Below are 25,098 nucleotides of genomic sequence, written 5' to 3'. Positions count from 1 at the left end.
TTCCTCTCCATCATGATCAGCCCTTTGTCACCTTCCAGATTCTGACACCTTTCCCACTCTACTACATCCCCACCCCAACCATCCACCCACCACCCTCCTCACCTGAATCTTCCTTTCAACTTGCAGCTCTTGCTCCAACCTATCTCTCCACCTTTTCATTCTGACTATCTCCCCTCTCTTTTTCATTCCAGATGAATGATCTTGAGCCAAAACGTTGATTGTTCTTTTCTCTCCATAGATGCTGCCTAACCCAGCATTTTAAGTCACTACTGGGTTTGTAATACCTACATATACTTTCAATGAGATCAAAACTAAGCACACGCTAAGGATCTGTGTCTTTAAGGCCCAGCCAGGCAACTCTCGTCTAGTGATGTGGCAGCGTGTTTGTGTCCTTGAGCAAGGCACTTAACCACACATTGCTCTAGTGTCTGTGCAAGGACTGGACTTCCAATCTGCACCTAGTAAGGCATGAAAATGCCCAACACAGGCCTCTCATGGTCTGAGTTGATGTTCCCTCCCTCCCTCCCTCCCAGGCAGTAACGGTGACCTGAGCTCAGTACATGGATGGGATGAGATACCCGCAGGTCTGGGCAGTTCGGTCGTTCACTGTCTTCTACTACCTGATAGTTTGTATACAGGTAAAAACAGAATTTTAAGTGAAGTGGGAAGCTGGGAGGTAATGAGTGGAAAAACCAAAGGGCTGAAGAAGAAGCCATCTGATCGGAGAAGACAGAGGACCATGGAAGAGAGTGGAGGAGAGGCACCAGAGGGAACCTTCTCATAAAAATAGAATATTGCAGCAGTCAGTGGCCAAAAGACTTTTACAGCAAGTTGGCTCAAGGGAGAGATAGAGTTTGCTGTCTGGAAGGTTGCCATTACAGTCTGAAGTACAAATTGATTCTCATATTGAATTTTACACTTTAAAACACAATGTAAGATCAATAGGTTGCTTTCTCCAGCTCATGAGCCAGATAATCGGGTCCAAATGAAGCAAGCAGAGGGAACTAAAAATACATTGTATGGTTGGCCACAGGTGAGGTGAGACACTGTATTATGTACCAGTGGCAGATCTGAGCCCACACGGTCAAAGCAATCCCATCTGGTTTTTGTCGTGTCGGTGTGACATCACCTTGCATTTGTGGTAACAAACAAAAACTTGGGGGAACTCAGCAGGTCGGGCAGCATCTATGAAGGGGAATAAGAAATCTGAGATCTTCCATCAGGGCTGGAAAGGAAGTGGGGAGAACACCAGAATAAGAAGGTGGGGAGGGGATGGAGTGCAAGTTGGCAGGTCGAAGGTCAAACCAGATGAGAGAGAAGGTATGGGGGTGGGGGAGGGAGGTATTGAAGTAAGAAGCTGGGAGGTGATAGGTGAATGAAGTAAAGGAGTGAAGAAGAAGGAATCTGATAGGAGAGGAGCATGGTCCATGGGAGAAAGGGAAGGAGGAGTACCAGAGGGAGATGATAGGCAGGTGAGGGGAATGGATGGGGTAAGAGGGGAGACAGAATAGAGAATGAAAAAAGAAAACAAGGGGAGGGTGGAGAAATTACTGGGTTAATTACATCAGGTTGGAGGCTACCTAGACAGAAAATGAGGTATTTCTCCTCCAACGTGAGAGTGGCCTCATCGTGACAGTAGAGCAGGCTATGGACCAACATATTGGAATGGGAATAGGAAATATTACTAAAATGGTGGTCTTGACGAAGTGGGCCCCTGATTACCGGCATCTGCAAAATCTCTGGTGTTTACTACTTTATATTTATAAAGTGATTTCGTGAATAATGGCAGGGATTCTCAGAAGAGAAATGATCTGGTAAGGCTAGGAAGAAGGTCAACATCTGGCCAAATAGACAAAAGCATTAGAGGAGGGGGAGAAAGCCAAGAGAGAGACGCTAAGGAAGAGGTTCCAGGACTTGGGCTCAAGGAGACTATAGATACTGCTGCCACTGAGAGGGGGGAATAAAAGAGGTGCAGGAGTCCAGAATAGGAAGGGTGGAGAGTCACAGAGTCTTGCAGTATTGAAACAGGCCATTTTAAAGATCAGCTTTATTTGTCACATGTACATCAAAACATACAGTGAAGTGTGTCTTTTTGTGTCAATGACCAACACAGGCTGATGTATCGGGGACAGTCTGCAAGTGTCGCCATGCTTCTGGTGCCAACATAGCATGCCCACAACATACTACCTCTCACCCACACAGCTTTAGAATGTGTGAGGAAACCAGGGCACCCCCAGGAAATCCATGTGGTCACAAGGGGAAAGCAGAAACTCCTTATAGACAGTTGCTTTATTGAACTTGTGTCACTGGCACTGTAGAGTGTCATGCTAACCGCTACACTACCAAGCCACCCTGGCCCATCAAGTACCTCCCTATACTAACCCCATTTGCCTATATCTGGCCCGTGGTCTTCTGTACCCTGCTGATTCAAGTGCTTGTTTAGATTCTTCTGAAATGTTCTGACAGAAGTGGCTGAAGAGATAATGGAGGAATTAGTAACAATCTTTCAAGAAACAATAGATTCTGGAATGTTTCCATAGGAATAGAAAATTGCAATTGTCACTCCACCCTTCAGAAGAAGCAGAAGAAAGGAAATTATAGGCCAGTTAGTCTGCTCTTAGTGGTTGGGAAGATGATGGAGTTGATTGTTAAGGATGTGGGTTCAAGGTACTTGGAGGCACATGATGAAATAGGCCATAGTCGGCATTGTTTCTTTCAGGAAAAATCTTGCCTGACAGGTCTGTTGGAATTCCTTGAAGAAACAATGAGCAGGATAGACAAAAGAGAATCAGTTGTGTACTTGGATTTTTGGAAGGCCTTTGACAAGGCGCCACACATCAGGCTGCGTAACTAGTTAAGAGTCTATTGTATTACAGGAAAGATACTAACATGGATGAAGCATTGGCTGGTTGGCAGGAGGCAAAGAGTGGGAAAAAAGGGAGACTTTTCTGTTTGGCTGACGGTGACTAGTGGTGTTCACAGAGGTCTGAGTTGGGACCGCTTCTTTTTAGGTTATATATCAATGATTTGGGTGACAGAATTGATGGCTTTGTGGCCAAATTTGTGGATAATATGATGATGGGTGAAGGGGCAGGTAGTTTTGAGGAAGCAGAGAGGCTACAGAAGGACTTAGATTAGGAGAATGGGCAGATGGAATACAGTATCAAGAAGTGTGTGGTCATGCAATTTGGTAGAAGAAATAAATGGAGAGAAAATTCAAAAATCTGAAGTGCTTCTGGACATGGGAGTCCTTGTGCAAGATTCCCTAAATGTTAATTTGAAGGTTGATTCGGTGGCGAGGGAGGCGAATGCAATTTTTACTTAACATTCATTTCTGGAGGACGAGAATATAAAAGCAAGGATGTAATGCTGAGGCTTTGTAAGGCACTGGTGAGGTCTCATCTAGAGTATTGTGAGCAGTTTTGGGCCCCTTATCTAAGAAAAGACGTGCTGACATTCGAGAGGGTTCAAAGGAAGTACACAAAAATGATTCCAGGATTGAAAGGCTTATCATACAAGGAGCATTTGATGGCTCTGGGCCTGTACTCACTGGAATTCAGAAGAATGAAACCTATTGCTTTGATAGAGTGAATGTGGAGAGGATGTCTCCTATGCTGGGGGAGTCTAAGAACAGAGGACACAGCCTCAGAATAGAGGGATGCCCATTTAGAATGGAGAAGATGTAGAATTTCTTTAGCTAGAATGTGGTGAATCCATGGAATTTGTTGCCACAGGTAGCTGTGGAGGCCAAGTCACTGGGTATATTTAAGGAACAGGTTGATAAGATTCATGATTAGTCAGGGCATGAAGGGATACAGGGAGAAGAGTTCTTAGAGGGAAAATGCATCATCCATGATGAAATGGTGGAGCAGACTCAATGGGCCAAATGGCCTAATTCTGCTCCTATGTCTTATGGTCTTATAACTCAGTTGCTCCTCAATATCCTTCACTCCCGGATCTGGGGGGAGTCAAACGAGGAGTTGAGACTGTGGGAGCATGTGAAAACAAAGAATAGGATTTTAAAACATAGGTGCTGTTAGACCAGGCGATGCTGGAGGATTGCGAGCAGAGGGGGGGGGTGTGCACAAATTAGTGTCAGTGTGAGTCACCATTTTCACAGCATTCCTAATATTGAGGCTCCTTGTTAAAGGGGAGGGAGTGGTCATTAATTTATTGGGAAAGTGTCACAATACCAACATACAGTGAAAAATTTGTCTTGCATACTCTCTGTTTGGGGGGGGGGTGGTTGGGGGTCAAAGGTTACAAGGAGAATGCAGTTGAGAGGAATAACAAATCAGCCATGATCAAATAGTAAAGCAGACTCAATGGGCCAAATGGCCTAATTAATCTCCTATGCCTTATGGTCTTATTGTGGTTTTACAGAGCAACTCATTTCAACAGTCCATTCAGGTAGTACAAGGTAAAACAACAACAGAATGCAGAATAAAGTGTTACAGTACAGAGCAAGTGCAGTGCAGTTTGGCTCTTTAATGCTGCTGAATTTGAGGGAAAGTTTGGCATGATGTCATGCCATCTGCAAATTGTAGATGGAGCAGAATCTGGCCATGAAGTTGGAAGTGTTTAGGAGAGGGATAGAGCAGCTTTGTGGGTGTCACTATTGAGGATAATTGTGGCAGAGGTGTTGCTGCCTATCCTTACTGATTACGGTATGATGGTGCCGTTACTGTCCAGATGTTCCAGAGGGAAGTTTAATGTCAGGAAGGTGACATCAGCAGTCGTAGGCGAATTGCAGTGGTCAAAGTTGCTTGGGAGATTGGAGTTGATGCTTGTCCTGACCAGGTTTTTTAAACAGTTTGCGTTGGCTTGCGTCAGAGTCACTGGGCAGTAGTCATTAAGGCACATTACTTTGTGTTTGTTAGGGGTTAGGATGACAGTGGTTTCTCTCAGATTGAAGCAGGGAGAGGTTAAAAATGCCTGTAAGTACCCTCACCAGTTGATATGTGCAAGATCTAAGGAACAGTCAGGAACACCATCTGGGCCAGGTCTTTTGCATGAGTCTGATCTTATGATTGTGAGCTCAGCTGCATGGAGCTGTCAGGATGGGTGGGTGATATTCCGATCCTGTCCATTTGAAACATGCATAGAATGCGTTAATCTCATCGGGAAAGGATGCGCTGTTGTTGGCGATTCTGCCCAACTGTGTTTTGTAGCTTTATGTACATATAATCAATGTATATAAGCTATTTTCTGTACAGAGTAATGTACATTATTGTAATGTACATTATCGTAATGTACATTATTTTAGTGTGTTTTTATATGCTGTATTAGATCTGGAGTTACAATTATTTCATTCTCCTTTGCATGCATGTACAGGAAATGATATTAAACAATTTTGAATCTTGAATCTTTGCTATAAACATTGTCAACTGTTCTCAAGTTAAGCATAATTTATGGATGATCTGTGAACGAGCCATCCAGGTACAAAAAGACATCTACCTATGTTTCATCGACTATACAAAAGCTTTTGATGCTGTCAGACAGCAAGATCTTCTGGAAATGCTTCAAGATCTTGACATAGATGGGAAAGATATACGTTTCTTAAGAAACTTATGCTGGGACCAGACAGCATCCATCAGAATAGAAGGAGAAATGAGTGAGTATGTGAATATCATGAGAGGAGTCAGGCAAGGTTGTGTCTTTTCGCCAGACTTATTCATCCTGTAGTGTGAAAATATCTCGAGAAGTAACAAAGACATCAAAGGATTCACAATTGGAGGCCATAATATAAATAACACCAGATATGCTGATAGCCGACTCAGAAACAAAACTTCAAGAATTACTCACTATAGTGGCAGCAGAAAGTAATCGCAGAGGCCTCTCAATCAACACCAAGAAGACAGAAAGCATGGTCATCTCCAGAAAGACAAACATCCCACAATGTGTGATCAAGATCGGAAATACAAACATCAAACAAGTCAACAAATTCAGATATCTTGGCAGCCTAATAACAAGTGATGGCAGGTGCGACACAGATATCAAATACAGAAGATCAATGGCAAAAGAAGCTTTCCAAAAAATGAAGACCATATTAACAGACAGAAAGTTGAGCACGTACACTAAAAACAGAATACTGCAGTGCTACATTTATTCTATCCTGACTTACGTAAGTGAATGCTGGACCATTTCTCCAGCAATGGAAAAGAGATTAGAAGCAGCTGAATTATGGTTCTACAGGAGAATGTTAAAAATATCATGGACCACCCACACATCAAATGAAGAAGTTCTCAGAAGAGCCCAAGCAGTTAGATCACTCATACCAACAACAAGAGAAATACAACTCAGATCCCCAGGACGCACCATGCGGAAAGATGAACTAGAAAAACTCATACTCTCTGGAAAGATCAAGGGAAGCAAACGCAGAGGAAGACCTGGGCTTATGTACATCAAAAGCCTAGCCAGGTGGCTACACATCGAGGAAATGGAAGTCATCCAAAGAACGGGGGATAGATCTATATGGAAAACCGTGGTCACCAACGTCTGTGATGGATATTCACTTCTAGGCCAGGTGGCTTCTTCCTTGATTTTTGGATTAGCTTGCTTTCTAAACACTGCTGCCAATTGTAAGATCAAAAACAGTTGTATCTAAACTTCAAACTAAGAGATTGTTTAGTTTCTGGTCCTAAAAGGAAGGCAGTCTTCAGTTCTGAAAATGTAAAGGGACGCAGTAATCAGCTTGAAGTTAAAAATACTCTCTATAGAACACCTTTGCAAACAAGCTCTGTATTTTGCAGATGCACTCTCTGTGTAAAAGAAGATGTTAGCTCACAGCATCCTGTCTTATTGCTCAAGGGTAGATTATAAGACAATGAGTTGTTGAATTTGGGTTGTTTCAAATAGACAAACTGACTCTTAAATTGCTTAGTTTAAGGAAGCTTGTAGAACAGATGGAAAATATCATTTAGCATATCAATGACTGATGTGATTATAGTTAGGAGTTTTATGTTAGCTTTACAGTGTTAATGGTAGCTAACTAAGATCTATGTCTCCAAAAAATGCTTTTAAACCATTTGCATTAAAAGGATATCTGAGGAATTGTTATAATATCTTAAATGTGTGAAGTCACCCAAGTGGTAGAAAAAAGATATAAATATAGAGAGCAGCTCAGGCTTATTTGGAATGGGGTAAGGAATAGCAAGAAGAAATATGAAAGTAACACAGGGTGAACGAGAATCCATTATTTCAGTTTCTGCCACAGATGATTCATTTGTGTGCAATTTATTATACTGTCTTTTTAGTTTATAGGAATTGTATCTGTGTTTTGGAATCCCTTACATTTTACTTATTCTGCCACAACGCTCTGTTACATCATCCTTCTCTCTTCAAGAAACATCCTGTGCCAATTGATTGCAAGAATTTCAGGGTTATTCCTAAATAACATTCTTGTGTTATCATTTCTTTTTAACATAAGGTATGTAAGATTTCCAAACATGAATTTGGAAAGAAGTTCACAGAAGTTCACTTAGAAAGAAGTTCACAGATCAACTTTATTCGCCACATACATTTACATGTATGAAAAATCTGCTGGTGCGACATGCAACAGAGGAGATAAATCCACTGAATTTCCCTTACCCCCAACACTGAATTGTTTCTACAACCTATATACAGGTTTCCCCCGCCATCCGAAGGTAGAGCATTCCTATGGAACGGTTCGTAAGCCGAAATGTTGTAAGGCGAAGAAGCAATTACCATTTATTTAAATGGGAAAATTTTGTGAGCGTTCACAGACCCAAAAATAACCTACCAAATCATGCCAAATAACACATAAAACCTAAAATAACAGTAACATATAGTAAAAGCAGGAATGATATGATAAATACACAGCTTATATAAAGTAGAAATACTTCTGTACAACGATTGCCTGCTCAGATCTCCGTAGCAAAAATCTCACGCAAGTGCTCTCGGCAGAAAATCTCACGCAAGCGCTGTTGGCATAAATGCCCTCTCCAGTAACCTTTAAACTATGAAGCTGCCAAATCTACCAAATAACACGTAAAAACACACAGTCTATATAAAGTAGAAATAATGTATGTACAGTGTAGTATCACTTACTGGAATTGGGAAAACAGCGCCAAGCACACTGATGATGGTGTGTTAGACTGAGTCGTCGCAGGCTGGGTGGTGCAGTGGCCCCCACCCTCCAGGCCGCTGACTGATATATTGCTGCGAAGCACGCAGGGGTAGCTGGGAGGCACACAGCACATCTTTAAGAAAAAAGCCGAAATAAACATGCTAATTAATTAGGTGCTGCCCAGCACGTAAATGTCGGCGCAGATCAGAGGCGATTGCTGATTGCATTGGCACTGATCTGGGCCGACAATTACGTGCTAGGCGGCACCTAATTAATTAGCATGTATATTTGGGCTTTTTTCTTAAAGATGTGTTGTGTGCGTCCCGCTACTGTTGCATTTTCCGCGAATTGGTATCTGTCCGTGTCCTGGGAGCTGGGGTGGTGGGACACAGGGGTGTCATCTCATCGTCAATCAGGGCAGGCAGCTCATCTTCTCCTATGACTGCCCGCCTCGATGTCGAAGGTTGAGGTTCGTCATCTGCTGTGGCTGATGTGGAAGGCTTGCTTGACTGCTGAGCCTCGCGCATTTTTCTATCACACAGTTCTTTAATAAGGACTCAAACCATTCTGCAAATATCTCCTAACCGATGTACCCTTTCAAAATTAAAGTCGTACTTTATCATCACTCATTCAGTTTCGATTGTTAACCTTATTTTTTCCAATTGCATCAGCTCTTCATCTGTCAGTTCTTGGTGATGGGATGCCAAAACTTCTTCAACATCGTGTTCGTCAGCTTCCACAAGCCAAACTCACGTTGTCCTTACTTCGTTCACCACGATCAAAACGCTTAATTATGTCTAGTTTTACCGTAACTGTAACACCCTTATGAGCTCTTTCAGGCTTTTCCGATAGAACTCATCTTGCAAATGGCTGCTCACAGGCACGTGTTAAAGCAAAGCAGTTCCCAATCCGGGGGAGAGCGACTGCTCGGGGCGCGCTCTGCCTTTTATCGCGCGCTGAATTTTTTTTCATAACAGTGAAAACACCTTCTGATAGCGAAAACAGGGTACTAATTTAGGTCTTTCGTAACAGTGAGGTTTTGTAAAGTGAACGTTCGAAAAGCGGGGGACACCTGTATACATTTTCAAGGACTCATCATCTCATATTCTCAATATGTATTGCTAATTATTTTATTATTACTATTTTGTTTGTTTTTTTTCCTTTTTGCATTTGCACAGCTAGTTGTCTTTTACACATTGGCTGTTGGTCCATCTTTTGTGTAGATTTTCATTGGTTCTCTTATGTTTCTTTGTATTTACTATGAATGCCTGCAAGCAAACGAATCTCAGGGCATTATATGGTGACATACATGTACCTTGATAATAAATTTACTTTGAACCTTAAACCTCATCTATGCCTCCTATCATCTTATACGCTCGAAGGGCCAAGTGCTTTATTCTTGCTCCTGTTTCCTTGTGTTCTGTTTTCATACCAAACGTGACATCTCCCTGTTTTTCTGTGTTGAAATTCATCTGCTAGCCACATATCAGTCCCCACAGGGCTTCATTCATGCAGTCAAACTTGGATCAGTCACACCAAGCAGCTCGAACTGCTGCATAAAAGCTTGTCAGCAAAGAATTCTGGTGGCGATGCAAGTTTAAGGAATTAATTTGAAATATTTAACATAGGCCATTATTCGAGGGAGAAAGTAACGATCTTAACGGGGACCCTGATGGTGCTTTTGTTCTAATGGCGTTTGTCATCTGTGCAAAAAATAACAAGCAGAAAAATGGGAACAAAGAGTGCAGCAGTTGAAAGCAAGCTGGCTCATTCATTGTGTTACAGATGTGGAAAGATTGCTGATGGCCCTGGGCTGATTTTTGTGTTCAGAGATAAAGATCTGCCACTTAGATCACTGCGAGGAATATTTCCTCATTATTTTTCCCTCTCTATGCTTCTCCACTTCCCCTGCTGTCAGAATCAGAATCAGGTTTATTATCACTGACAAATTATGAGAAACTTGCTGTTTTCTGGCAGCAGTACATAAAATATACCATAAATTACGATTACATATACTGTGTGTATATGCAGAGTGCATTTTCTATATACTTACTTCTTTACTGCCTGTTAGGCTGCTTCCATTTAGGGCAGTACTGAAGGTCTGTCTGTACCATAGTACACAGATAGAGAAGGATTCTTCAATGCTATTTCCGTGACAATTTTGTTTTTGACTAGTCAGGGTTGTTAGCTCTGAGCTGAAGCCCCTGAACCAAGAGCACCAGTGGAACACTCTTAGTCTGGACTCTACCCTTTGACCTGTTTGGCATGGGTCACCCTACCAAGATCCAAAGCATAAAGCCCTGACTCCAGCCGACACAGCTCTCTGGGTCATTGAGTTAAGTAAGCTGCCAAACCCCTTGACAAGGTTGTGGTCCGCTTGGAGGTTTGTACTATAGAGTATATCTAGATTTCTATGTGCTGATATATCTATATTTGAGGCATTGTCTTTTAAAAGTGCTCTTGATGTCAGGGAGATTAGTGCTCACAATGGAGAAGACTGAGTTTACGCCGTGTGCAGTTTGTTCTGATCCAGTGCAGTGGTCCCTCCATACCAGATGGTGAGGCACCAGTCAGAATGCTGTCGGCGGCAAATCCCGGATGTGCTCCTCATCGGGAAGCTCGGGAATACAGTTATAGGGAAAAATGAGAATGTTCTAGAAGCATATCAGGGACAGATACACTGCATGATTGAGGAGGGTGACATGGTAATATAAACAGTGCTGGCATTTGTGTGCAGATATCTGAGGAGAAATGGCAGAAGCTTGTTGTGGTTTTGTTGAAACAGCCTGGCGGGGCAGGGTGCAGGACTATTTGGAGCTTTGACTGAGCTCAACTTCACATTGCACGTGAAGAATGGCCACTTGAATAGCAGAAGACCTTGTTCCACAAGAATCTTTTCAGCAAGAGTTGCAAACTCAAACCAAGCCATCTCCTCACCTCTCTGTTAGAAATGCAACTCCTTGCAAAAGGCTTCAGTTTCCAATACATTGTCAGGCCAGAGAAGCGAGTACTTTCTTCTCTTCTACAGGAGCATGACTGAGAGCATCCTGACTGGCTGCATCACTGCCTGGTATGGGAACTGTACTCCCCTCAATCGCAGGACTCTGCAGAGGGTGGTGCGGACAGCCCACCGCATCTGTGGATGTAAACTTCCTACTATTCAGGACACTTACAAAGACAGGGGTGTAAAAAGGGCCTGAAAATGGCGGGAGGAGAAGATGGCGGTACGATGCAGCTCGCAGCGGCCACTCCGGTGGTGATGTCTGTTATTTGTCAAGTAGGGTGCCGTGCACAATCCTGATTTGATGGAGACGGATGTGAGAACATGGAGGAACATCTGGTGAAACTTCTGAAATGCCTGCTTCGTTGCTGCTGCTACTGTGTGGTCCAGAATCTCCGGAGGAGAAGGTCCCGAATCCTTGGCTTTGCCTGTTGCTCGGCGGCCGGGGTAGGGTCGAAGCGTTCGGCAGAGGATGGTGTTTGGAGAGGCTGTGTCGGAGGGGCTGGTCGGAGGCTTGAAGTTTTCGGACGGACTCGGAGTCCGCTGTGGTCGGGTGCTTCCAATGGTGCTGCATCGGCAAGTTGGCGGCGCTTGGAGGTTCATGGCAGGGAGAGTTTCTCCCTTCTGCTGCCTGCATGGGATGATGAGTTTATCGGGACTTTGAGACTTTTTTTTTTACCTTGCCCATGGTTGGGCGCTTTATAAATTATGGTATTGCTTTGCACTGTTGTAACTATATGTTACAATTATGTGGTTTTGTCAGTTTTAGTCTTGGTTTGTCCTGTGTTTTCTTGTGATATCATTCTGGAGGAACGTTGTATCATTTTTTAATGCGTGCATTTCTAAATGACAATAAACGAGGACTGAGTGTCCTCATAATCTAATCTAAAAAAAAATTATTGGGGATCCGAGTCACCCCAACTACAAACTGTTCCAGCTGATACCATCCAGGAAGTGGTACCACAGCATAAAAGCCAGGACCAGCAGGCTCCGGGACAGTTTCTTCCACCAGGTCATCAGACTGATTAATTCATGCTGACACAACTGTATTTCTATGTTATATTGACTATCCTGTCGTACATAATATTTATTATAAACTACTAAAATTGCACATTGCACATTTGAACAGAGACTTATAAAGATTTTTACTCCTCATGTATATGAAGGATGCAAGTAATAAAGTCAATTCAATTCAATTCAGTTGCTATTACTAAGGAGAAGGTGCTTGGGAAGCTGGAAGGTCTGAAAGTAGGTAAGTCAACTGGATCGGATGGACTATACCCATGGGGTCGGAAAGAGGTAGGCGAAAAGATTGCGGGGGAGAGGGTGCGGCATTAGTAATGATTGTTCAAGAATTACTCGATTCTGGAATGCTTTTGGAAGAGTGGAAAATTACAAATATCATTACATTCTTTCAGAAGGGAGGGAGGTAAAAGACTGGAAATTATAAGCTAGTTAGCCTGACTTGTTGGAGTTCATTACGAAGGAAGAGGTTTCGGGCTACTTGGAGGCACATGATAAAATAGTCCCAAATCAGCATGGTTTCCTTAAGGGGGGGAATCTTGCTTGACAAATCTGTTGGAATTCTTTGAAGAAATAACAAGCAGGATTGACAAAGGAGAGTCAGTGGATGTTATTTACTTGGATTTCCTGAAGGCCTGTGACATGGTGCCTCACATGAGGCTGCTAAACAATAGGAAATATACTAGTGTGGATACAGCACTGGCTGACTGGCAGGACAGAAAGATTGGGAATAACCGGAATCTCTTCTGGTTGGCTTTTGGTGACTAGTGGTGTTTTGCAGGGGTCAGTGTTGGAACTGATTCTTTTCACATTGTATGTCAACAATTTGGATAGTGGGAATATCCACAAACTATGGACTCACTTTCAAGGACTCTGCAACTCATGTTCTCAATATTTATTACTTATTAACTTATTACGAAAACTTGTTATTTTTTTCCTTTTTTGTACTGTATTAGCACATTTTGTTGTCTTTTGCACATTGCCTGTTTGCACTTTTTTGTTGTGTGGAATCTTTCATTGATTTTCTTGTGTTTCTTTGTATTTTTTGTGAATACCCGCAAGAAAATGAATCTCAGGATAGTATATGGTGACATATATGTACTTTGATAATGAATTTATTTTGAACTTTTGAATTTTGAACTTTAATTTAAAACAAATCCACTACTGACCTTGCAAAAGAACCCATGACATTATTTTAAACCAAGATCCGACATTTAAAATTATAATTGATTCTACATTTTGGGAATATAATTAGTTGTAGAAAGCTTTGGTAACTGCCAATATTCTTTGACAAATAGCTGTAACTTGCAGTTGGCTCATGCAGCAGAGATGCTTCAACTGATGGATGCAAATGAGCACAAGCAAGCAGGTCCAGAAAGCTCAGCGGAAGCATCCAGAGAGAGAGATAGGCATAGAGGCCCTTCAGCCCAACATGCTGATGCTGACCGAACTGCCCATCTAATCTAGTCCCATTTACCCACGTTTGCCCCATGTCCCACAGACTTTCCCTTCCTTGACCCTGTCTTTTAAATGTTGTTAATGTATCTGGCTCAACCACTTCCACGCACACACCACCCTCTGAGTGAACAAGTTTCACCTCAGGTTCCGATTAAATCTTTCTCCTCATGTTAAACCTATGCCCTCTAGTTCTTGATTCTCCCCCCCTTTGTATATCTCAGTATATCTCCTACGCTCTTGGGAATAATGTTTTATCCTTTTTCAATAACTCAAGTCCCAGCAACATCCTTGTAAATTTTCTCTGTACTCTTTCAATCTTATTGATAACTTTCCTTAATCATTGGGATCGTACCATTGACGGGACTTGGAATATGATTGGAGCTAGTTCATGTTAATGGCCTAATTCTGCTCCTATGTCTTATGGTCTTAACCAGCTGAGTACAGTAGCAGTGGCCAAGTGGTTAAAGCATTGGACTAGCAACCTGAAGGTCGTGAGTTCGAGCCCCAGCCGAGGCAACGTGTTGTGTCCTTGAGCAAGGCACTTAACCACACATTGCTCTGCGACGACACTGGTGCCAAGCTGTATCAGCCCTTGCCCTTCCCTTGGACAACATCGGTGGCGTGGAGAGGGGAGACTTGCAGCATGGGCAGCTGCTGGTCTTCCATACAACCTTGCCCAGGCCTGCGTCCTGGAAAGTGAAAACTTTCCAGGCACAAATCCATGGTCTTGCAAGACTAACAGATGCCTTATTATTATTATTATTACAGTAGCAGTGGAATCTCCCAGGACCCTTCTACAACAGAGGGTATAACACCCCCAACACCACCAAACCAGTTTACAATGCAAGCTGACCAGTCACACCTTCATTCGAGTGAATTCTAGACCAGGAAGGAGTCATTTAATCCCTCAACATGGCCCTTGGTGTTGTTGATTACACCAAGCCGCGCCAGATTCCAAGCCCGTCCAAAGCCTCAGATGGGTACATACCAACCCCCAACCTTGAGAAAAGCTTGATTAATCCTTCCCGATTATCTTTAACAGCGATTTGTTTTGTTGGTGTTATACCTGACAGTGTTGAAGCTCAGCAGATGATGGCTGATGGGTGTCAATCTATTGTTCTGCAGGCTGTGGCTCCCAATAGTTCAACCACAGGCCTCTTGTGACTAAACTGCATTGCCATGTTCTGCGAAAATCACGACTTTCCATAAGACTATAAGACTATAATTCATTGGAGCAGAATTAGGCCATTCAGCCCATTGAGTCTGCTTCACCATTACATCATGGCTGATCCCGAATCCCACTCAACACCACACACCTGCCTTCTTGCCATATCCTTTGATGTCCTGAATGATCAGGAAACTAAAAACTTCCACCTTAAATATACCCACGGACTTGGCCTCCATCACAGTCTGTGGCACAGCATTCCACAGATTCACTGCTCTCTGGCTAAGAAAACTCCTCCTTACCTTGCTCTAGAAGGTCGCTGCTCAGTTTTGAGGCTGTGCCCTCTAGTTCTGGATACCCCCCCACTATCAGAAACATCCTCTCCACATCCACCCTCTCTAGTCCTTTCAACATTTGGTAGGTTTCAATGAGATCCTCCCACATTCTTCTAGATTCCAGGCAGCACGGGCCCAAAGCTGCCAAACGCTCCTCCTCTTTCGCTTGCAATGCGTCACTGAGGTTCCAGAGACACGTCCCTTGACGGCCAGAGTAACTCAGACAGGGCCAGTTGTTTTATGCCCTGGCCTCAAGGTGTCACCACCATGCTTGCAGGACCATCTATCACTGTGTGCGGTTGCACCACGTGGGAGTAGAAACTCAGGCCTTCTCAGTTTGGACGTGGGCTCCTTTCAGTCTCAAGGAACTTTCGTAGAAGCTGATAAGCCAAATTACTATATAGCATCAATGGAGAGGAATAAACAGTCGATATTTCAGGCTGAGACCCTTCATCTCAGCCTGAGTCATCAAATGTTCATTCCTCTCCATTGACGCTGTCTGACCTGCTGAGCTCCTCCAGCATTTTGTGCATGTTGCTCTGAATTTCCAGTATTTGCAGAATCACTTGTGTTTATATAATATGTCTTGTACTTTTATCTATTATCTGCTTGAACGGCAGTGAAAACAAAAACTGCTGGAGATACAGACAGAAACTCATAGACCTGAAACATTAACTCTGTTGCTCCCTTCACAGACACTGCTTGACCTCGTGAATGTTTCCAACCCTTTCTGATTTTTACCTCAGATTTTCAGCACCTGCAGGTATTCTTTTAGTTGTCAAATGAATAAACTGACCTTTTTAAAGAGCCGAATTACGTCCTCGCTGATCTGCGTTAGGCGGACGATGATGTTGTTGGTGTATATGTCGTTGAGTGTGGCATGGTCCTTGCTCTCTCGTCGTGTCTGATTGAGGACCAGGTACCAGCAGTTCACAGGTGACAGTAGATGTTGGTCTTTCCTGGGAATTAAAGAGGTACAGTCTGTGTTAATGCTCATTTCACTCAACACTTCCCTTGGAGTTGAAGTAAATCTCACATACCCTCCCTTTCTGCATGAAACGATTGTCAGCTGAACAGGCAAAGGCACCTCCATGAGAAAGCATACCTGTCCCCACACGCAACAGTGCAGAACTCCCTCAAGTTCGTAATGACCCAGGGTCTAGATTAAAAGCAAATTAAACAAAAATCCTTTGCCTACTGGCTGCATTAAAAAAAATTAACACCACTGCAAGAGGCCACAGAAGTTGCAGACTCAGTCAGCTTCATCACGGGAACAACCTTTTCCGCCATCGAGGAACTCTTCAAGAGGTAGCACCTCAAGAAGGTGGCATCTATCCTTAAAGGCCCCTCGCCATCTAGAAAATACACTCTTCACCTGACCATCATCGGGGCGGAGGTACAGGAGCCTTAAGCTCCATATTGAAAGTTTTAAAAGCAGCTTCTTCCCCTCCACCATCAGATCTCTGAATCCATGAACTCACTATTCATCCTTTGTATTCCTTATTTATTTCTGTCACTAAATAATTCCAATAATTTTATGTCTTGCATTGTACTGCTGGCAGAAAGCAACAAATTTTAGTAGATATGTCAATTATAATAAATCTAATTTTAATTCTGATTAATAAGTAAGTATTTTTAACTCTTCCTTAGTACTCTGGTGCTATATTAGTTCTTTATTTACATGCCCATTTTTCTTATCAATATACATTTTTATTAACCTTTTTTTAAGTAGCTACTGTAGTTCCTTTTATATGAATGCAAAGCAGGGAAAGACAGATAATACCTCACAGACCCACAGTCAAACACCCAGCTGAAAAACGGGGTTAATAAATATGGATGTGGGAGTAGATTATTGCCATTAACTTTATTGGTGAGACTTGTCGGAAATAGATAAGGTTCACACTGCAGATAGGTGAACATCAAACACGGTTTGCAGGTTTTGAAGTCATAGCTCATTGTTAAACATTAATGCCATCAGAAGGAAATATAAGATATTGTGAACAATGCAGGCTATTTAACTTTGCCTACTCCCTTCAGCACTCATATTAATTCCTGGGTGTTTGAAAGATGTTGCCTTTGATTTTAAAGCAGGATGGCCTGGAAAGGTAAGTTAACCAGTATCAGAGACTATAAAAGACTGATACTTCTATATACCTGTCAAAGACTGACTGCAATCACGATTTCCAGCACGCCAAGAGATCTCAGCGTTACTTACACTTCTCTTGTCATTCTGACGAATACCTGTCATTCCTCTGTATGTCTGGTTAATCATTCTGAACAGGCTCCAACTCTGACACAGCTCATCCATTACCGGCTGCATGTTTCAATGCAGCTGAGAAAGCTGCCTGGATGCAAAGGCAGTGCAAGACCCAGCAAGGTTGTAGGATGTTGTGTAGCATGTCAGAGGTCAGCATCAAGGTCCTGGTGTTACCCACCCCAAAGTCAAACATTTGTGAGATTAAAGTTCTGTCCGCAAGTCAAGTCAAATTTCTTGTCATGTGTACAAGTACGGTGAGGTCCAAACATACTTTCAGCAGCATGACGGACATGTAGGTATGGACAACACACAGAACATAAACTATACAGACAATCCACCGCACGGCTTGTACAGATTCAGCAGGTCATCGAAAACTTTGACAAACGTCTACAGATGCACAGTATCCTGTCTGTGCATCAAAACCTGGTATGGAAACACCAACACCCAGGAATGGAAAAACCTGTACAGAGTCGTCGATATGGCTCAGCCCATCACAGAAGATCCCTTCTCACCATTGAGCACACTGACAAGGAGTGATGCCACAGGAAAGCAGCACCCGGCATCAAGGACTGCCATCATCCAGGCCGTGCTCTCTTCTTGCTGTTGCCATTGGGAAGGGGGTACAGGAGCCTTCGGTTCAGGAACAGTTATCCCCTACAGCTATCAGGCTCCTGAACTAAAGTGGATAACTTAATTCACCTTGACTTGGAACTGATTCCATAACGTATGATTCACTATCTAGGACTTTACAACTCATGCTCTCGATATTATTTATTTACTTTCTCTTATTTGCAGTTTGTTTTCTTTTGCACATTGGTTGTTTGTCAGCCTTTGTGTGTAGTTTTGTATTTATTCTATTGTATGTCTTAGTTTTCCTGTAAATGCCTGCAAGAAAATGAACATCAAGGTAGTATATGGTGACATATACCTACTTTGATAATAAATTTACTTTGACCTTAAAATATGAAAAAAGCAAAAAAACACACAAAGGCACAATGGAAGACGAGTCCATGGTAGTGCGAGATGTGATCTGTAGTGTTTCATTGCCGAGTTTGGTAAGGTTAGAGTTGTACAGATAGTTCAACACATTATATCACCCTAGGTTGGATAGACAGGAAAGCTTCTTTTATGTTTTCCCATCAACCATTCCTGGCTCCAGTGAAATGTGAACCAGATGCAGAGGTTCAGGAGTCTCTGCTCCTGCCTCCAAACAGCTCACCTTCCCAGGTCCTGAAGACAATCCTCCATTGTCCATCATGCTGGAGTCAATTATAAAGGATGAAATAACAGCACATTTGGATAGCAGTAACAGGATCGGTCTGAGTCAGCATGGATTTACGAAGGGGAAATCGTGCTTGACTAATCTTCTAGAATTTTTTGAGGATGTAACTATGAAAATGGACAAGGGGGAGCCAGTGGATGTAATGTACCTGGACTTTCAGAAAGCCTTCGATAAGGTCCCACATAGGAGATTAGTGGGCAAAATTAGAGCACATGGTATTGGGAGTAGGGTACTGACATGGATTGAAAATTGGTTGGCAGACAGGAAACAAAGAGTAGGGATTAACAGGTCCCTTTCAGAATGCCAGGCGGTGACTAGTGGGGTACCGCAAGGCTCGGTACTGGGACCACAGCTATTTACAATATACATTAATGATTTAGATGAAGGGATTAGAAGTAATATTAGCAAATTTGCAGATGACACAAAGCTGGGTGGCAGTGTGAAATGTGCGGAGGATGTTGAGAAAATGCAGGATGACTTGGACAGGTTGGGTGAGTGGGCAGATGCAGTTTAATGCGGTTAAATGTGAGGTTATCCACTTTGGTGGCAAGAACAGGAAGGCAGATTACTATTTGAATGGTGTCAAGTTAGGAAAAGGGGGAGTACAATGAGATCTTGGTGTCCTTGTTCATCAGTAACTGAAAGTAAGCATGCAGGCACAGCAGGCAGTGAAGAAAGCTAATGGCATGTTGGCCTTCATAACAAGGGGAGTTGAGTATAGGAGCAAAGAGGTCCTTCTGCAGTTGTACAGAGCCCTGGTGAGACCACATCTGGAGTATTGTGTACAGTTTTGGTCTCCAAATTTGAGGAAGGACATTCTTGCTATTGAGGGAGTGCAGCGGAGGTTCACGAGGTTAATTCCCGGGATGGCGGGACTGTCATATGTTGAAAGATTGGAGCGACTAGGCTTGTACACACTGGAATTTAGAAGGACGAAAGGGGATCTGATTGAAACTTATAAGATTATTAAGGGATTGGACACACTAGAGGCAGGAAACATGTTCCCGATGTTGGGGGAGTCCAGAACCAGAGGCCACAGTTTGAGAATAAGAGGTAGGCAATTTAGAACGGAGTTGAGGAAAAACTTTTTCACACAGGGAGTTGTGGATCTGTGGAATGCTCTGCCTCAGAAGGCAGTGGAGGCCAATTCTCTGGATGCTTTCAAGAAAGAGTTAGATAGAGGTCTTAATGATAGCAGAGTTAAGGAATATGGGGAGAAGGCAGGAACGGGGTACTGATTGTGGATGATCAGCCATGATCACAGTGAATGGTGGTGCTGGCTCGAAGGGCTGAATGGTCTACTCCTGCACCTATTATCTATTATCATGCATCTTGTGATGTGTATGATGAAGAAAGCAAATGAAGCACACTTACTGTCTGTTATAAACTCAGGTCTGCCACAGGTGACCTTTCTAGCTTATTAATGCAAGTTGTAAGTAGTCAAAGCAACTTCTCTTACAGTAGTTAGCTTATAGCTACTGAAGTGATTACATAAGCTAGCAATGTATCAGCCAGATTGAACCTGTGACCTAACAGGACAGTTGTGTCTGTTGAATATGTACTTCCAAACTTCTTTTCCGATCTAGGAAGTGTGATTGATATGAATTGATGAAGTAGTTGTCTTTCACGGTGTATTATAATAACCATGTATTACAACAGTAGGACAGAGCCCATCATTACACTCACGTGATCTGGTCAATTAGCCTTTACTATGATTAGAAGTAACACCATATTTCACAGATCCATAGCGGACTTAAGATATCAGTCATTTTCCATATTGTTAGAGTTGGAGAATGAACTTGACGGACCAGATCGCAGATTTACATTCCACTGTTTACAATTGTTCAGATGGACCACTCCCTCAGAGACTTGCCTTCACGCAAAGTAGAAATGTTCCAAGGTGTCTCACAGAGGCATAACCAGTGGAAACCATGGACCCTGAGGAAAAGGTCGTTGAAAGTTCTCACCACCTACTGTAATTGTCCTTTCACTGTATAACTTTGCAAAGTGTATCATCTACATTTATTGGGATTAAATTCCATCTGCCAGTTTTCTGCCCAATTTACGTTTACCCTATGCTCAGCGGTCACTTCATTTGGTCCACCTGAACACCTGCTTGTTAATGCAAACATGGAATCAGTCAAAAATGTGGCAGCAAATCAATGCATAAAAGCAGGCAGACATGGTCAAAAGGTTCAGTTGTTGTTCACACCAAACATCAGAATGGGGAAGAAATGTGATCGAAGTGATTTTCACCACGAAGTGATTGTTCGTGCCAGACAGGGTGGTTTGAGTATCTCAGAAACCACTGATTTCATGGGATTTACATGCACAACAGTCTCTGGAGGTTATAGAGAATGCTGTGAAAAACAAAAAAAAACACATCCAGTGAGCGGCAATTCTCTGGGTGAAAGAGGCTTGTCAAGGCTTGAGAGAGGTCAGAGCAGAATGAGCAGACTGGATCAAGCTGACAAGAAGGTGACAGTAACTCAAATATCCATGTATTACAACAATGGTGTGCAGAAGAGCATCTCTGAATGCACAACATGTTGGACCTTGAAGTGGATGGACTATCGCAGCAAAAGAACACACCGGGTTCCACTCCTGGACCTGATAAAATGGCCGCTGAGCATTTGTACTGCTGTAGTTTCATATAGGCTTCTTTGCTCTCCACAATGCTCTAACAACTTCATGTTATCCATAAACTTCTTACATTCACATCCAATTTATTTACATCACAAATAATAAGGGATACATCACTGTTTAGACTTCATTCTACACTACCTTCTGTCACCTGCCACAAAGCCAATTTTGAATGCAGTTAGCCATCTCACCATAGATCACATGTGCCTTAATCTTCTGGACTAGCCTACCACGTGCAACCTTTTAAAATCATGTCCACTGCCCTACCCTCACGATTCTTTAAAAGCTCAGTTAAATCATGATTTGCTCCACACAGTCACAATGGCGATTCCCAGGTAGCCCTGCTAATTTCCAAATTTAGATAAATCACATCCCTTAGGATTTTCTCCAATACCTTCACTACCTCACCAACTAAACGCTCACTAGCCGTAAACGCGAGGAATTCTGCAGGTGCTGAAAATTCAAGCAACACACATCAAAGTTGCTGGTGAACACAGCAGGCCAGGCAGTATATCTAGGAAGAGGTACAGTCGACGTTTCGGGCCGAGACCCTTCGTCAGGACTAACTAAAGGAAGAGCTAGTAAGAGGTATGAAAGTGGGGGGGGAGGGGGAGATCCAAAATGATAGGAGAAGACAGGAGGGGGAGAGATGGAGCCAAGAGCTGGACAGGTTTTTCCTTCTCCCTGGGCCTCCTGTTCCTGGATCCTCTCATATCCCTTTTGCCAATCACCTGTCCAGCTCTTGGCTCCATCCCTCCCCCTCCTGCATTCTCCTATCATTTTGGATCTCCCCCTCCCCCTCCCACTTTCAAATCTCTTACTAGTTAGTCCTGAGGAAGGGTCTTGGCCCGAAAAGTCGACTGTACCTCTTCCTAGAGATGCTGCTTGGCCTGCTGCGTTCACCAGCAACTTTGATGTGTGTTACTCACTAGCCAATTGCCTCTCACTCTAAGGAGAAGCCATGGCCAATTGTGTTTTGGTTTTGACAATGTGTGTAAAGGCAGCCATTGAGTTAGGCAAAGTAGAAGGCATATCATGGAGGATATCTTCAAAAGTTGCAGAGGGGTTCAGAAAGGTCATGAAACAGAAAGCTCCATAGTCACTGTCAAAGGGAATAACATCCTTAATAACATCTCATGGCCAGAATTTGCACATTACTATGTACATTATTGAAGGACTTGGGGCTCAGATTCAAAGCTCCAGGAGAAAGAAGGAAAGGCTAAAAGTTTGGTTATCATCTAAGTGTCCTGCCTGTAAAATGATAATAAGGTATTCAAAGGGGGAATTGGATAAATACTTGACTCAGTGACCTATTCTCCTCACTTCACACCGCCAAGGCAACTCTTAAATTTATCCCTCTGACTAAGTTGTTGGTCACCTGCTCTAATTTCTCATTTGGTTTCCTGGCTTTACGTTTGGTCCATTTACATATTCTTTGGGATGCTTGACTTAATTTGAACACAACAGCGTCATACTATTTTCTTTAGAGCAAATAATTCAACAATATTGGCTCACTGATAAAATATGGCTAGGATTCCAGGAAATGTGCAAATTAATTCATGTGGGTCTTTGTTTAACCCACATGAACATAAGTCAAGTACAAACAGAAAATGCCAGGAACACTCAGCAGGTTAGACAGCATCTGTGGAGGGAGATACAGTTAACATATCCAATCGAAGACTTTCATCTCCGGTTCTCTTTCTACAAAAGTTACCTGGCCCTACTGACTATCTCCTACATTTTACATCTTTCTTTAGATTTCTATCATCTAGTTTATTCTTTTCACGCCAACACAGCATTCTTGTAATCCAGGTTGGTTCCTCAGATCACAAGCTGGGGTTCTGAATCTTCTGATTTTCACTAAATCAGCAACAAGCCTTGAAAAGTTTTTCTTGCAAACTAGTTTGATTTTCCCTTTAGTGTTTTTTTAATCCAGTTCTGACAAAGGATCTTTGACCTGAGATGGTAATTCTGCTGTTCAGAGAGCAGCACTTCATAGAAAGAGGCCCTTTGGCCCATTGTGCCCGTGACTGTCATCATATTTATCCACACCAATCCAAACGTTTTCTAAGCTTTGGCAGTTAAAATCAAGAATCAAGGATCAGCCTTATTTGCCATATACAGGACAATTAACTTTATTCGCAATTTGCTGTGGTGTGTTGGTTAGGGCATGGCATGCAATAAACAACATTCAACAATTATAATTCTTCGATCCACAACTTCCTTGTCATTTGCCTAGACTAATTGCTAATCCTCTTATTAGACATACTCTGAGAATATGGGCTCAGTTCAGAAAATATAATGGCCTTCATGGTTTCTTTCTCTCTAGCCCTATTCTACACAATCACCTTTTCCTACCTTCCATGCGGGATTCAACATTTCATGATTGGTACAGAAAGGGTATTAGGCGTTTTGAAGATCTTTTCATAGGTAATCGTTTTGCAACTTTTCAACAACTGTCTGTAAAGTTTAACCTACCTAATACTCATTTCTTTAGATATCTTCAAATTAGACATTTCATTAACCCTTTAATATCAAACTTTCCTCAGATGCCTGAGAAAAACACTGTGGGCCTGTTTCTTTGTATTAATCCATTGGATAAAGGTTTAATATCCTTTATTCGGGATAAGTTAGTGATCTTGAGGCGTGCCCCCTTTGATAAAATTAGAACTGCCTGGGAGCATGATTTAAATATCTCTTTATCTGATGCGGTTTGGGATTCAATTCTTAAGTCAGTCAACTCAACCTCTTTATGTGCTCGCCACTGCCTTTTGCAGTTTAAGGTTGTACACAGGGCTCACATGTCTAAAACTAAATTATCACAGTTTTACCCTGACGTTAGTCCTGTTTGTGATAAGTGTAAAGGGGGCGAGGCTTCTCTTATCCACATGTACTGGGCCTGTCCTAATCTAGAGGAATTCTGGAGAGAAGTTTTTCAACTCAGCTGTCTTCAGATTCGTCTGGGGATCCAAGATGGAGCGGGTCAGACAGACTGTCATGCACAAGTCCCTGGACAACGGGGGCAAGAACGTCCCCAATGTCGCCCTCACCCTGATGGCCAGCTTCGTGTGTGGCTGCATCAGGTTGTGTGTAGATCCCAGATATGTGGGCACCAAGTACCACTATGTGCCCAGGTTCTACCTGTCGCCCTGGCTACGAAGAATGGGTCTGGCCCCACTACCACGCGACGCCCCAGTCAGCTGGTCGTTGCCGCCATACCTGTCCTTCCTAGAAAAGTTCTTCCAGGTCAATGCCTTTGACCACAGGGCCATCAGGCAGTGGTTGGCACGTAATGTCCTGCAGGCACTGCAGGAGAAGGACGTGATGGACACAGTGGGGTGGTTCCCTGAGCAGACTGTCTAGTTTATCTGGCAAAATGCCTCATTGCCAGACCTCACCAACAGGCACCAGGACCTCGCCTGGCTGGCAGTGAGAGGGGCCCTCCCCGTCAGATCCCTCCTGTACACCTGGAATGTCCCCTTCACACCCCGCTGCCCACAGGAGGATGGCAGTGAGGAGGAGTCTGTGACCCACCTCTTTGCACACTGTCAGTTCGCAGAGAGGGTGTGGAGGAGGATGGATGGGCTAGTGTCATGTTTCATCCCCAGCAGCTGCGTAACAGAGGACTCTCTGATCTATGGGCTGTTCCCGGGGACGCACACAGAGATCAAAATCCGGCGCTGCTGGCAGATTATCAACTCGGTGAAAGACGCTCTTCGGTTGGCCCGAAACTTGATGATCTACCAGCACATGGAGATGTCGGTGGGAGAATGCTGCCGACTGGCACATTCTCGGCTGCAGGAGTACGTGCTGAGGGACGCACTGAAACTTGGTGCAGCCACCGC

The 25,098-nt window shown here is 43.1% G+C and overlaps 1 protein-coding gene across 5 annotated transcripts in view; it reads right to left on the bottom strand.

Annotated features, from left to right (window-relative positions):
* srgap3 (SLIT-ROBO Rho GTPase activating protein 3) overlaps positions 1-25,098 on the bottom strand; it is a 301,106-nt gene that overhangs the window by 149,173 nt on the left and 126,835 nt on the right. For all 5 annotated transcript variants that reach the window (XM_072280674.1, XM_072280676.1, XM_072280675.1 and 2 more), the window contains exon 3: positions 15,868-16,030. In XM_072280674.1, the coding sequence (XP_072136775.1) occupies positions 15,868-16,030 (163 nt within the window). The remainder of the gene's footprint in view (positions 1-15,867; positions 16,031-25,098) is intronic.

Source organism: Mobula birostris, chromosome 16, assembly GCF_030028105.1.
Source record: "Mobula birostris isolate sMobBir1 chromosome 16, sMobBir1.hap1, whole genome shotgun sequence".
Classification (NCBI taxonomy): domain Eukaryota; kingdom Metazoa; phylum Chordata; class Chondrichthyes; order Myliobatiformes; family Myliobatidae; genus Mobula; species Mobula birostris.
This window is presented reverse-complemented; position numbering and strand designations above follow the sequence as displayed.